The sequence below is a fragment of the Magnolia sinica genome, chromosome 10 (genome assembly GCF_029962835.1).
Source record: "Magnolia sinica isolate HGM2019 chromosome 10, MsV1, whole genome shotgun sequence".
NCBI lineage: Eukaryota > Viridiplantae > Streptophyta > Magnoliopsida > Magnoliales > Magnoliaceae > Magnolia > Magnolia sinica.
Genome location: NC_080582.1, coordinates 82,647,210 through 82,662,891, shown reverse-complemented (window position 1 = coordinate 82,662,891; position 15,682 = coordinate 82,647,210). Strand labels below are relative to the sequence as shown.

The 15,682-nt window shown below is 41.1% G+C and overlaps 1 protein-coding gene across 1 annotated transcript; it reads left to right on the top strand.

Moving 5' to 3' along the window:
• Positions 1–2,004: 2,004 nt before the first annotated feature.
• LOC131217176 (piperic acid synthase CYP719A37-like) lies at positions 2,005–13,746 on the top strand. Its single transcript, XM_058211973.1, has 18 exons — positions 2,005–2,483; positions 2,559–2,618; positions 2,704–2,780; positions 2,859–2,916; positions 2,988–3,074; positions 3,177–3,213; positions 6,419–6,488; positions 6,607–6,801; positions 6,886–6,978; positions 8,690–8,918; positions 9,029–9,112; positions 9,198–9,349; positions 9,474–9,570; positions 10,443–10,592; positions 10,678–10,755; positions 12,069–12,191; positions 12,285–12,398; positions 13,352–13,746. Exons 1-18 carry the CDS (start codon positions 2,154–2,156, stop codon positions 13,430–13,432), a joined length of 2,115 nt encoding a protein of 704 aa, XP_058067956.1. The 5' UTR covers positions 2,005–2,153; the 3' UTR covers positions 13,433–13,746.
• The last annotated feature ends 1,936 nt before the right edge of the window (positions 13,747–15,682 follow it).

The following is a 15,682-nucleotide window of genomic DNA, read 5'->3' as shown; positions in this document are numbered from 1 at the left end:
AAATTTTTTTTTTGGGTGATCAATCACCAGTGCTTCTTATGGTGTGGTCCATTTGAGATTCAAATCTGCCCAATTTTTTAGATCATGCTCTAAAATGAGCTGAAAAAATGAATGGACGGCGTTGATAAAATACATACATCATGATGCTCTGAGCTTTTACACCAGCTACCTAGCTAGTGCAGGGGTCACCAGCATGTTCCCGTCCGGTTCCATGGTAGCCATCTCCATCCCTACTTTTTCCTCATGTGGCGTGGCCCACTTAGTGGTTTAGATCAGTCTTCATTTAGGGGTGACGGCCTAAAATGAAATTCTGCATTTGATGGATGGAATGGATGTCACTCACAAACGTTCGCTGTGGGACCCACGGATCTTTTTTGCCCAGCCTCCCTGCAACAACTTGCAGGAAATTCTCGCCCTACCAAGCCATTATCGGATTCAGACTACAACACGTGCGTTTTGCTGACTTTGCAGGCCCAATTTTCGGTAATCCAAACCGTTGATATGATCACAACTAGTATGCATTGGGAAGTTCTAAGAGATCTCTCAGATCTGTAGATCTTAACCTTTGGATTTTTGGCCTTTCTTTCCGTTTGGTGAGAACCGTTGCTGTGCCATTTCTCTTTGCTGTTCAATTTTAAGCCTCCATATCGAAGGTTTAGGATATTTTAATCTAAAATATTTCGATAAAATCATCCAACCATTATTCGGCCCACCTGATCAACGGCTGGAATCACTAGGACGAGGGCCCTACTTGTACGGAACCCGGCGTTTTGTATAGTTCCTGTACTCTGTGGGACAAAAGCGGGAGAAAAGGCAGCACCTTTTTCGCTCGAGAAAAAATCTGATACCCTGGCAGAGTGTGATGCATGATACGCAGGCACTTAATAAATTACTTAAAAGTTGCATGCGAGGTAAAAACAGATGAAGTAAAATGTATAATGTGACTATCGGATTCGTGTCCATTTATTGGACGGTTAAAAATGAAATTATCCAGACGGTCCTAATTCAACAAACAAATGTCTGTGAATCAAAAGTAATAAATCGTTTAAAAATACGGTTTTTTTTTTTTTTTTTTCATATAACTTAGAAACACTGGATTCCACAATTAGAACGGTTTGATTTGATTAATTATATTTCACGTGTAAAACTTCCGAGTGCCTATGTATCAAGTGTCATACGCTGCCAGAGTATCATATATCAGCCTTTTTCGCCCCGCCTTTCCACAGGACTCGGATTGAGTAGTGAAGTAAGGACATGGTACCGAGGTCGATACTGTGTTGACGTGACAAAGCTATGTAGATCCAACCATAATGTATTCGTTATATCCACACCGTCCATCCATTTTTCAAGATCATTACAGAGAATAATATAAAAAATGAGGCATTCCCGTATCTCAAGTGGACCACACCGCAAGAAACAGTGGGCATTGAACGCTTACCAATGAAAACTTCTTAAGGGCTGTAGAAGTTTTGGATCAAGCTAATATTTTTGTTTTCCCTCCGTCCAGTTCTGTGTGATCTTATGAACAATTTGGATGTTGGATGTAAATTAACATCATGATTGGGCTGAGAGGGTTTCAGCGGTGGTCATCATAGTTTCTACTGCTTTCTATAGTGTGGTTTCACTTGAGTTTTGGATCTACTTCATTTTTTAACTAATGTATCAAATGATATAAAAAAAACTGTAGGTAAGGTGTGGATATAACACATACACCATGGTGGGCCCTCAGAGCTTTGCCACGTCAACACAGTACAGACATCGGTGCTGCTTTCTACGCAACGCAATTCCGCGTCCCTTTCCACAGTAGAGTACTGGCTAGTTTCAACTTGCTAGTTGCTACCCACAGCTCAGCTCAAGGGCATTTTGGTAAATACACCATCATCTTAACTCCATTATCTAACCATGGTTAAGAGGGGTAGGTGGTTTGACTATTCGTGTTTGGTAAGAGTTCGCTCGATCTCAGCCGCAATTAAAAGGCCCCAACCTCTTCTCTCGCTCCTCTTTCATTTGAGTCTGTCTCTCTGTCTCTCTCTCTCTCTCCGCCTTCTCTCATATCGCAGCTCAAATACCGACCGCCCGCTCCATTCGCGCGAGATTCAGGGGGCCGGAATCCCGCGCGAGATCTCAGTCGTCCGATCGTCCCGTGCCCCCTCATGCAGACCAGCTCCATGAAAATCTCGCCGTTCGAACTCATGTCCGCGATCATCACCGGGAAATCGAACATACCGTCGGATTCCGGCGTGGCGATCTTCATCGAGAACCGGGAGTTGCTGATGATCCTGACCACGGCGGTCGCAGCCCTGATCGGATTCTTTGTCTTCATCTGGCGGAGATCGAATGGTCAGAAATCGAGCAAAGCGGCGGAGGCCCCGAAGCCGTTGATCGTGAGGGACCAGGCGCCGGAGCCGGAGGTCGACGATGGGAAGAAGAAAGTGACGATCTTCTTCGGCACGCAGACAGGAACGGCGGAAGGATTCGCGAAGGTTGGGATTTTCTCCTATCAACGGCCAGGATTCTTCTATTTCATTTCCGAATTTTAATTTTGTTTTTATTTCCAGGCGCTGGCGGAAGAGGCGAGAGCGCGGTACGAGAAAGCCACCTTCAGAATTGCTGATCTGGTAATATGAGACTATTTGCTTGAAAGATTGTAGATTTGGTAGCCGTTGGATTGATTTTTGACGATCTGGATTGAATTCTTGTTAGGATGATTATGGAGCCGATGATGATGAATATGAAGAGAAGATGAAGAAAGAAACGATAGCGTTTTTCTTTCTAGCAACGTAAGTTCGCCCCTGCGAATTTTCACCAATTTCTCCATTATTTGTTTATTGATGAGAAAATGTGTTTTGAATATGTAGTTATGGAGATGGTGAGCCAACGGACAATGCTGCGAGGTTCTATAAATGGTTTACGGAGGTAAACTTAGAAATGATTTCAGTTGAATTTGAACTTCCAGTGGTGGTTTCGTGATTATCTGGTGGTTTCAGGGTAAAGAAGAGAGTGGTAATTGGCTTCAGAATCTTCAGTATGGCGTGTTTGGGCTGGGTAACCGGCAGTACGAGCATTTTAATAAGGTTGGGGAAGAAATTAGGTTGTGCTCTTGTGCCTGTTTTAGCTCTGTGATTTTTCTTGAGTAATTTCTGATTTTTGGCTTTTGTGAAATTTTTGAAAAACAGATTGCAAAGGTAGTGGATGAGCTGATCACTGAGAGGGGTAAAATTTTTAATTTTTAATTTTTTGCTAGTAATAGCTTTGTAAATCTGGTATTGTTGAGCTTCTCTAAGCATGCATACTTGTACACACTTTACTAGGTTTTTACAGGCATCCCCTTGGACCTATAGAAACTTTGTTAAGGGTTTACAAGTAGTGTACCACCCCCAACCTGTGGCCACACGGCATGGAATTGTTGTGATGGGAGGCCCACCAAACTTCCAGATTGTGTGTGGGGCCCATTGTGATGGGCGCAGGACGTCAAATCAAAGGCAGTGGAATGCACACAACGGGTCTCATCCAATGAGCGGATTTGGATCTCAAATACATTCGGGATATTTGCATTTACAGTGGTGCATAAGGGCTCCCTTGTACACCTGTGTGGGCTTACCTAACATCTATATTCTTTGTCTGTATGTTCGTATATGCTCTGTTCCGGCCTGCTGATTTCATGACTTTGATGCTAATTTGATCACTAATTATCCTATGGCCAGGAAAATGGATGTTCAATATCATTTAAGACATGATTGTTTTGATCCTCATTCCTCAGTCACAATCACCCATTCAGTAGACGCCCTTGTGGATAGTTGCTCTGGCCCAATTATTAGGTTGGTTGCTCGTCAGGTGTGTGATGCTGTAGGATACTACCATGGCCCACCCTGTGAGCATACAGACCTAATCATTAGGCTGGGGCAATACTTGGTGGCGCCCATCTAATGGATGTCTCAGATTTTCCAAACAGATCTGTACTGTACATGCGAATATGTTTATCAATTCTGAGCTACACACCCTTGTAGGATTATCAAACCTTTGTCTCTGCCTGCATAGCTGTTTGGGCATGCAGTTTGGTTGTGTGAATGTGATGTAGGACAATTAATCACTTGCTCTAAAAGCTCGAACTGTTAGAGTATGGTGAATTAATCCCTTTATCTCATAGCCCAGGCTCCATATCTCATGGGTTAAGATCTCGGTCGAACTCCCTTCGTGGGCCCCAAATCACACGGGCCGCCCACCCCGAGTGTGTCCCCGCATCCCACGGGCTACCCCCCTCCAGGCCGGTGTGAAATGCGCATTAATCACCCCTGGTAAGGAGTCTCGAACACGAGACCTCCCCCATGGGCCCCAAATCGCATGGGTCACTCACCTCGAGTGTGCCCCTGCATCCAACAGGTGACCTCAGTCAAGCCCAGTGTGAAAATGCCCCTGCATTAGAATGTAACATACAGTCCTAATCACCGGGTTGTGAGCATACTACTGACCAAATCATCGGGCTGGGGCAATACTTGGTGGCACCCATCTAATGGATGGCTCGGATTTTCCACACGGATGTGTACAGTATATATAAAGATGTCTATCAATTCTGGGCTACACAATGCTTGTAGGATTACCAAACCTTTGTGTGTCCGCATATTATTGTGTGTGAAGTTTGGTTATGTACATGTAATGTAGCCAAAGCATGGTGAAAAGATCACCATCTTCTTTCTCTAAGATAATCCTTGATTCTAAAAGAAACCTTGATCACAAGTTAGAAATCTCTAAAAATGAGAACAAAAATTGAGATTATTGAATAAATTACAACATACTTTGTTTTTGAAAATTACAATGTACTTGATTTGCTTATAAGTACAGACTTGTAACTTCTCGAAATAGTAAACTCTTCAAAATCTAAAAGACATCTAACCAAGGTGTTCCGTATCCGTTATGATACGGCCATAAAGGCTAATACGCATGGATAATGGCCACGAAAGTTACATGATACGGGGGTGAAACGGGGCAGTTTATTTTTTGGGACCGTATCAGCCATTATGGGGGCCGTAACGGCTGTTACGGGGTCGAAAAATTGTCACTGTTTTTTCTCTATTTAAATTAAAATTTTCACATTTCTTATTCTAAAAACTTTCCTAGATTATTATACGGCAAATTTTTACAACTCCTATAGTTGTTAAGATTAAAACTGTAAATTGAAGCAATTCAGGCAAATAGAAGCTTCGAGGGCCTTTTTTTTTCTTCAAAAAAATAGAAAAAAATGGCAAGAAAAACATGTGCTGGCTAACAATGGCAGATTCAAATAGACATATCTGTGGCAGCGTGTTGTTTTGCGGACATTCTCTGGGACAAAGTGTTCATCTCTTAGATAACTAGCTAACAATGGCAGATCCAAATAGACATATCTGTGGCAGCGTGTTGTTTCGCGGACATTCCCTGGGACAAAATGTTCATCTCCTGGATAAGTATTTCTCCCAATGACACGTGGGAGAAATGACAAAACCCTGCTGGCCCTGCCACTGTCTGCAGATATTTTCTAGTGTTATTTCCCTGAAAAATTCCAAACACAGCCTAAGTTTTTGAATTTGAATTGAGGCATGAAGATCATATGTTGCAACTGCACATGATTTGGAGAACTTCTAAGTAATAAATGGCTCTCCACAACTACATGCCTGCAGATTATTATTATTATCATTATTTGATATTTTTCACAAAAAATTCCAAATGCAGCCAAAAGCTTTTCATTTGAGGCATGTAGATCATCTTGCTTTTCATCTAGTTGTGGCTCTGTTTTATGCATATGGTTTTTCCTAGTTCTAAAAAATTATGCCGATATTCTAGTACTGGACCGTATTAATGGTTGTTATCAATTTGCTTTACATGTTTACTGGTTATTTTTGTGATCACGATGGCACCTAGCCTAGTAGACATGAGGATCTGATGTGGATTTTCTTTGAACCTACTGAATATTAAGGATAGTTTTCTGAATGCCTTTTCTATACCCCCACTATTTGTATTTAAGATGCATCATACCGGAGTGTAATTTTAAAGCAAATCTACTAGGAAACGACGCGTGTGAGAACACTTGAGAAGCTGTTACCTGCTGTCACAATTTCATTTAAGTGGTAATAAGCAATGTCAGGTGGTTGTGGACTGAGGTGTTGGGTTCATTGAGCTCCAGAACGATAGACACTTAGATCTGCAATTAATCATGATGTATGAAACATGTCTGAACAAGAGCATTTTGTTACTATTCTGTGTTGTTTGATGTTTCTTATGGGTCATTCTCTATTAAGGGATTGTCTAATTATGATGAAAATGAGAATTTCACAGTTTGCTGAAGTTCACTTATTTCAGATTGATGGTTTTGCATATCTTATTCCTCTCCTTTCATTTCCATGACACAATGCTAGTGTTTTTATTTATTTATTTATATTCGTAGGTGGGAAGCGCCTTGTTCCTGTGGGTCTAGGAGATGATGATCAATGCATTGAGGATGACTTTACTGCATGGTGTGCAATGCTTTCATCTTTAGGATTGTTGTTTGTCTGAACTTTTGAACAGGCCACTCTTTTGTGTTTGTTTAAATTAAATGGTTTGACTTATATCAACCATGTTTTTCTATTTTAGGCGAGAGCTGGTATGGCCCGAGTTGGATCAGTTGCTTCGGGATGAAGATGATGCATCGGGTGCTTCGACCCCTTACACTGCAGCCATACCTGAATACCGAGTTGTATTTTATGACCCTGAGGATGCAACACTACAGGAAAAGAATTGGAGTATTGCGAATGGCCATGCTGTTCATGACATTCAACATCCATGCAGGTAGTGAAGAATATTATACAAGTGTGTGTGTGCGCGTGCGTGCTTCTCAAAGCTGACTCATTTTATGGTTCTCTCTCTATTAAGGGCTAATGTGGCTGTGAGGAGGGAGCTTCACACTCCTGCTTCTGATCGTTCTTGCATTCATCTGGAATTTGACATATCTGGGACAGGACTTGTGTAAGTTTCCTTTGAATTTTATTTGATGCAACTTCAGAGCCACACTGATGATTACAGCTTTTTCTTTCGAATTATAGGATTTCTCATTGCGTTTGATGAGTTGTGACAATAGTTGTGCTTACTATAAATGTTAATATTTCTTGAACAGTTTCTCTTGTTTACAATTATAAGTACGGATTTATAACTGGTATTCGGAAAGTGTCAAGCAAATGTGGATGTAGTGTACTTGTTATGTTTTTTGTCTGCCTGGATGATTTCTCAGTTTGCTGGCTGCAGCTGACTGCGGGCATATTGTGCTTGCTATGTTTTTCTGTCTAGACAATTGAAACTGTTTTTTATTGTCCAGATTTCATTAACCATTTAATTGTGGATCTGTTAGCATTTGCATACACATTGCTGTATAGCATCTCTGAGTGTTTGGCCCCCCAGAAGATCCCTAAGTGCTGTTTGCTTGTAACCGAATTCCAGTTAATCATCTTTAGTAAACCCTTGAGAATCAGATTAAGAAGTTTCTCTTTTTCCATATGTTAGTGTTATTTTGGAAATTTCTCACCACCCAGTTAGCATTGAGATCCAGTTTCACTCGCTTCTACAAATATCTCCTTCTGTATGAATTGTTCTATTTCAAGGGCCTGTGTGCTTCATCAATTTCAAGATGTGGAGTTTGATAGATGCTTTTGTCTAAATCACCAATATGATGAACTTTACCTTAAAAAAAAAACAAAAATCAATGATGAACTTCATATGGTGGCGTGATGCATTATTTGTGAAACTTAAATAGTTGCTACTGTTGACTTGCAAAGTAACTTGAAGCAGTTGTTTTTTTGTTATGTGTTTTTTGGATGGGGCTGACTGAACATGTTGATTTTTAAAGTGGACTGCCTTTGAAATTCCGGGGAGACTTAAAAACCAGTTTTATGATTTTTGACAAGAAAATGCCCTTTTCTTATAGTTTAAAAAACTTTTAAGGCAGGAACTTGTGCAGATAACTCAGGAAGAATTTCTATAAAAGTGCCTTTTGCTCTTTCTTCATTCTCCACGGGTTTTATTTATTTATTTAATTTCTAAGAATTAATATTTGGACCAGATTTATTTCTTTAAAATATAAGGGTGGTTATATTCTATGTACGCGCCCATCTAAATTCTAGAAACTGCTTTTGTGTATCATAACATCTGATGAAGAGTTCTGGATATCAAGATTGCAGCTTTTCATCATCTTCAACTGGAGTTGTAATCGTACTTTTGACTGAGCACCGCTCCTCGCCCACCCACGTGTTCTCTTGTAAAACAATGAGAAGTTTTCATGTCTGATTAAGGTCAATGCATCTAGAGACACTGTTTTCAGTATGGTGCTAGTGCTCCAGTCTTTCTCCTTATTTAACCTGTGTGCTATACTGAATGGATAAACTTTTTCATGGACAGGCGGTGTCCAACAAAGCAACATTAGGAAGCCTGACACACCGGTTAAATTATAATCTTGAAAGATAAATTATTATGTATAGTTCTTGAAGCATAGAAAAAATATATCCATTGAAATATCACCTCAAGAACGTTATAAATTCACCTCTTTTCCAGGTACCATACATATATAACAGGGCATTTTTGCATGAGAAGTAGTTTGTCCTTGTTACATCGTATAATCTTTAGCTTGTTGGTGCAGATTTCTTTATCACCTTACTCATCTATCAACTCCTTTTTATCTTTTAATCAGGTATGAAACAGGGGACCATGTTGGTGTTTACACTGAGAATTGTATTGAAACTGTTGAGGAGGCAGAAAACTTATTAGGTTATTCGCCAGATACTTTCTTCTCCATCCACACGGAGAAAGAGGATGGAACGCCCATCAGTGGAAGCTCCTTGCCACCACTGTTTCCGTCTCCTTGCACATTGCGAACTGCACTTGCTCACTATGCAGATCTTCTGAATTCCCCAAAGAAGGTGATTCCTTTCTTTGAAGTGCCTGTTTTCCTGCTTCATGCTGGTTTTTTGTATTCATTTTAATCTCTCCAAGAATCACAATGTTTACGTGTATGGATGCATCTTATTAGGCTGCTCTACTTGCATTAGCTGCTCATGCTTCTGACCCCAGTGAAGCTGAACGTTTGAGATTTCTTGCGTCTCCTGCCGGAAAGGTTAGGAATAGTCTCTGTTACTCTAGCATCTTTACTGCTTTTCTAAATGATCTCCTTTTCATATGGAACCTTCTTCTTGATGCAGGATGAATATGCACAATGGATAGTTGCAAATCAGAGAAGCCTTCTAGAAGTCATGGCCGAATTTCCTTCAGCCAAGCCGCCTCTTGGAGTTTTCTTTGCAGCGATAGCTCCTCGCTTGCTGCCAAGATATTATTCGATCTCTTCCTCTCCAAAGTGAGCAATATTTCAAATTTGACCAATCAAATTTCCAGTTATTATTCATTATTGTTATCATTGTCATTTTTCTAGTGAATGGTTGTTGTTAGATTTTATGCTGATTGCAATTTCAATTTTACAGGATGGCTCCATCTAGGATTCATGTCACATGTGCGTTAGTGTATGGACCAACACCAACAGGAAGGATTCACAAAGGCATATGCTCCACTTGGATGAAGGTTTTATCTATACTATATAAGTCTATCCATGCAGTCTTGTGAGAGATGCGTCTGGCATTATGTTCATATCCTGTGCTAAAAATGTGGTTAAATCCACCTTATAGTTGTTACAATCTGTGGTGGACACTCATTGAAACTTGAGAAAATTTCCAATTATAAGAAAACAAATAGGAAAGGACTAAATTTCTAAAACTAGAATCGGATCCAGAGGTTGTGCATTGCAGATGTTGTTCGACATCCAGACCAGTTGTGCACTGCAGATGTTGTTCGACATCCAGACCTCTCTTCAGCTGGATTCTGGTTTATATGGGATAGGGCCGAAAATGAGGCCATTTAAAAAATCCTCACCAGTTAGTCAATCAATCTGGATGGGACAAAAAATTCTCTTTCTTGCCTCGAGTGAAACACTTAGGGTTGCTCAATCCGCATGATTTTTTTGACATGGCCCAGTTGTGATGTCGTCTGCTAGACAAGCTGTCCGAATCTTGCATGCCTAAAAATGTCTCCAGTGGGAATTCAGGAACAATACCAGCATTCCTTGTGAATAAATGAGGGTTGTAGGAAATATTAGGGGTGCAAGAACTTCAGACTTCAAGTTCGATACCTGTCAGATGCTTTTGCTTGTATTGTATGTTATGTTAGCTCTTAACGGGCTGCAAAGTTTTCTACTTGGCCCAACTTAGCATTTTAATCCTTTCTGTGATTATTCCATTAATCTGTGATGTATATTCTTTATATTCTGTGAATTGGATTGATTGTGTTTTATATCATTCCTCTTGCCTATCTCGATTCCTGCATCCCGAAGTACTTTACTACAAAAAATTGGCTCCCCCCTACCCCCATTTCGGCTGACTGGAATTCACCTTTTGCAGAATTCGGTGCCTTTGGAGGAAAGTCATGACAGCAGCTGGGCACCAGTCTTTGTGAGGCAATCGAACTTCAAACTTCCCGCAGATTCTTCTGTGCCAATCATCATGATTGGTCCTGGCACAGGATTGGCACCCTTTAGAGGGTTCTTGCAGGTTTATAGCTCTGACAGATTTGTGCGTGAATCCCTGTGCTGGTGAGGTGACTTTACTGAAGAAGTTGAATGCTTGTCATTTTCAGGAAAGACTTGCTCTGAAAGAAGCTGGGGCAGAACTGGGCCCCTCCAGCCTCTTCTTTGGCTGCAGGAACCGCAAAATGGTAATAAATCTCTCAAATCATTTGTTTTTGGGATTGGGGGACAACTGGATTTTCTGATGACCTCTGCTGAGGTTACCCATGGGAGTGCGATTTTTAGTTACTTTCCCACAAATGCTAGCATGAGTTTGATATCAGGGCAGATCAATCTGGTGGACCCCCTGTATATGCTATGGCCCAATGGCCAGGCTGATCCAGTCATCAGGGAATTCACAACTGTATGGTGAATGTTGGCTGTTCGTTAAATTCTTTTCAACTGCCCATTTGTCATACACCTGTGGCCCATGTGATGACCCCATCATTGTGATTTTTGAGCCATGATGCATATACCATGTAGGTTATTGGTGATTACCTGATCCAGTCATCAGGTGATCCACAAGCATATAGTGAATGTGGGTTGGTTAAATTCTTTTCGACTGCCCATTTGTGGTACATGTGATGGCCACGTGATGACCCCATCAGCCTGGTTTTTGGGCCATGATGCACGTGCCGTGTGGGATGGCGTTTAGCCTAGACACCACAAACATGTGCCCCCACATTGTTGGATACGGGCCCGTGGGGCCCACTTCTGGGCAACCACTACGCATTTTTTGCTCTTTCAATCTTGTCTTCCAATTTAAATTTGAATTTTAAATTCAAGGATAAGATGTTGAACTATAGTTTTGTTCTCTTTTTTCTTTTTCTTTTTCTGTCTTTTCTTTCCCTTTTCTATTCCTTTTCTTTTCTTTCAGTTTTGTTTCTGTTTGTGCGTCCTTTCTCTTTGGCTGTTGTCCTTTGTTGACTTTGCCTAATAAATTCTTCACCTTTCAAAAAAAGAAAGGAGAGATCGGGGGTTAGCCCTACTTCATTCAAACTCTTCCCATATCCTCTCAAAAAATGGAGGCATTCTTTCGTTAAAAGTATCCCAAACGAGATAGTTTCATAGTTTCCCAGAGAGAAAAAAGGGAGGGGAAAATAATACCCATCATCCATTAAGGCCCACGTCTAGACAATCCAAACCGTTAATTGAGATCTGGGGGGCCAACTTAAGCATGGGATTAGAGGTGTGATCGTATCCTCTCTGCTCCGTTTAGTGGTTAGGCAGACCGCTAGATGTAAGCTGTCCATCTTTGGCTTTGTGCGAAGGTTCCCAATATTGTGTAAATACCATCAGATCCTGGGGGCCTGCCCAACCGTGCCACCTAACACAAGTTGCAACCAGTAAGTAGTTGGAATCCCATGATCGGTCTCGGCATTTTCTTTATGAGCTAGTAATTTTGTTCCCCAAAGACATCTCATTGATTGCAGAAATTGATCTGGTACACCATCATGCGCAGGACTTCATCTATGAGGATGAGTTGAATGGCTTTGTTGAAGCTGGCGTGCTTTCCGAGCTGATTGTTGCTTTCTCGCGTGAGGGGCCAACCAAGGACTATGTGCAACACAAGATGGTGGAGAAGGTCTGCTTGGTTTTTGTTTTTCGTTTTGTTTTTAATGAATTGCACTTCCTGTTTGTGATTGCTTCTAAGCATGGGTAGTTTGTTTGTTAACAGGCTTCCGAAATCTGGAATGTAATCTCCAAGGGTGGTTATATTTACGTCTGTGGTGATGCCAAAGGCATGGCCAAGGACGTCCATCGGGTTCTCCACACAATAGTCCAGGAGCAGGTATGGAACCTTTGAGTCTTATGCACATCTGTAAATTGTGACAGATTTCGATACTTGTACCAAAGGGTGGCAATGGGCTGGATACTATGCTGATGTCACACTTGGGCCCAGGCCGATGATGAATGGCCTGGCCTATTGGCCAGGTCAATCATCAAGTTACCACAGTTACGTGAAAGGAATTGACAGTTTGAAGAGATGTGCAAACATTTCCAATTCAACGTACATGTGTAGTTTAAAGACACTTACGTGGGGTCATGTTTTAAGGATACGAACTGTTTATATTATAGGACTTTTCGTTGATGGAGGATACACAGGAAATTCTTAGATTGAAGTATTTGAAACCTGTGATCACTTAACTCTGTTCCTTGCATTGCCAGCCCTAGCCCAGTCCATTGCCACCCTTTGCTCGTACATTTGTTTATTTTCATTGTTATTGGTTTTGAAATGAAACCGAGAGAGTCAGACTGATTAAAGTGCGGGCAACAAAGTGTGATTTCGATGGAGCAACATCTTTTGGGCCAGCAAACTGCTCACGGGGCCTGTTAATGCCTCTGTCAATTTGGACAATTGATTGTAACCATCCATTTGTGTGAGCTGCCCATTGGATGCACAGTATCAATAGATAACGGGGATGTTGGGGTGCATCTTTTGGTTGTTTAAACTATTCTCGTGGTGAGAGCCCTGGGTGCAGATGATCTTAACCATCCAAACTGGCCCTTGTTAAGTGTGGACTGTTGGCTGTAATTATTCATTTGCAAGCCAACAGTTGGATGAATATGCCCATCATCAGCCCATCTGTGAAATGGCCCATCTGATGAACAGCTTAGATTACCAAAAGGAGGGGGGCCCGCCTGCACTTTTGATGAGCAAATTCTGAAAGAAGGGGCCCCACTGCTCGGTCAAGATTACATATCAGTATAAAATGGAGCGCCTTTTCTTGTGGTGGGTTTCAGGGATCTTTGGATAACTCCAAGACAGAGAGCTTTGTGAAGAATCTGCAGATGGACGGGAGGTATCTGCGTGATGTATGGTGATTTCCTTTCGCAGTCTCTATATGTAAGACATGTAGAATATTTGCAGGAGAATTACTGCCGTAATTATACAGTGACCATGAAAAAAAAAAAAAGAAGAGAGAAGGTAAAAGTTTACGGAGAGGGGCATTATTCTCTTGTGCGCCCCTCCCGCAGCCCTTCACTGCTACAGGAATGTCTGTATGTCGTTATCAATCATCCTTTAATCCATGATTCTTTTCTTTTCCTCCCATGTGACAAGGATTTTGTTCCTGTAATCTTATACATAAAAGAATTTATTTGGGGCGGATTTGTTAAAAATAAGTTCCTTTGTCGTAGCATGGTGGGTGTGAGCCAACAAGATTTGAGGAGTGCAACAACCATTTGTACTCATACACATACATGCATCTTGTTCATATACATCTACTCTTTGTATAAGGTGAGTAGCTAAGGACAGTTCCATCCAGGCAATTAGTCTTTGGAGAGTCGTGAACTCTGGGTTTTAAGAGTGCATTGGAAGCGATTTCCTAAATGGGAAAGGGCCCTCTTGTTTTAACTTTTTTACCTGAGTAACCGCACCCTTCTTCTTCTTCTTCTTCTCTCTCTCTCTCTCTCTCTCTCTCTCTCTCTCTCACTAATTTTTTACCCGACCATAGCCTGCACGCTCCTCTCCTGACTCTGCTAGCACCTACCCATCTCTCTCTCTCTCTCTCTCTCTCTCTCTCTCTCTCATGCCGAGTAGCCTGCAGCTTCTCTCATCTATCTCGGCTAGCGCCTACCCACCTCTCCCTCCGTATGTGCGCGTGGGCATATGCATACGTATATGCATATGTATCCATGTATTCAGGATGGCTCCATTGATTTATTTTGCATATCACAGATTTCTCATAATCAGTCGGTGGAAGTTATATTATGACATGCTCTCCACTTGATATTAACCCCCACTCCTAGGCTGGAGACGGGTCCCATGCATTGGATTTAGCTTGCATTTTCCTTAACATATGAAATTATAACAGGTGAAAAATAATAATTGAGAGAGAGAGTAGGATGATTTCGGATGGTTTATGTTGCGTCTTAGATATGCCGGGGAAATGAATTGCAGGCTAACAAAATGGAAATGACCGAATTGCAATTACAACGTTACCATTTCTCATACAATGTTGAGGATGGGGATTGTCCTTTCATCTGGGGTGGTCGTGGCTTGCCTTGTTGATCAAGGGCCTTCAATCCGATGCAGTTTCAGGTATTTCAATCGATCGACAACAACTTCAATTGGATAGAGAAAATTCCAAAATTTTCAATTTGGACTTTGGATGGTTTTGGACATATTCGATTGATTGAACATCAAGACTTGATCGATCAAGATAATTTGGAAAAATTAGTATGCTCTCTGGAAGCTCTTCGGCGTGTTTGATTTGATTGAACACATGGTGTTGATCCATCAAAGATTATCGATTGGAGTTGATCAATCAATGATTCAATTGGTGGTCCGCATTGATTTTGCGTAAGTGTATGGTTTGTTTCTAATTCTATATGCGGGTTATATATATCTTTGTTAATATGGGATGAAGGGTGAATCACGAACGTGGGAGAGATTAGGGTTTTCCATCTGTAAGTTGATTCTATCTCTTGTAACTTTCTGTTCACGGTGGATTGTTTGTCGCCTGGTGGCATTTTTTATTTTTTATTTTTGTCTTCTTCATTAAGGGTTTTTACACGTAAAATCTATGTTATCTATGCCTGCTCTAATTTTTTGTTACTCTGTTGCGTGTTTGATTCGTTCTATGGTTGCTTCCATGCCTAACATGTGGCTATTACGTACAACAAGTGATATAAGAGCGTAGGCTCTACTCTTGAGGTTTCTTAGATTGAATCTGAGACATGGGATCAAAGGGATTGAATGTGAAGTTTGAGATGGAGAAGTTTATAGGTAAAAACAACTTCGAATTATAGATTTTAAAGATGAAGGCCCTTTTCATTTAGTAAGAGGTATCGCAGACACTCCTTGATAAAGCGCAATATCCTAAATTAGTGAAAGAAGAGGATTTAATACAAACTTAATCAGGTAGCGATTAACGCAATTCAATTGTACTTGGCCGATGAAGTCCTTTATAATATCATCAATGAGACGACCACCATAAGATTGCAGGTGAAGTTGGAGAGCATCTACATGACGAAGTTGCTCTCCAATCACCTATATCTGAAGAGACAATTGTAAACTTCGAAGAAGACGAAAGTGTTGGATTTTTCTGAACGCATCAGCATCTTCAACAA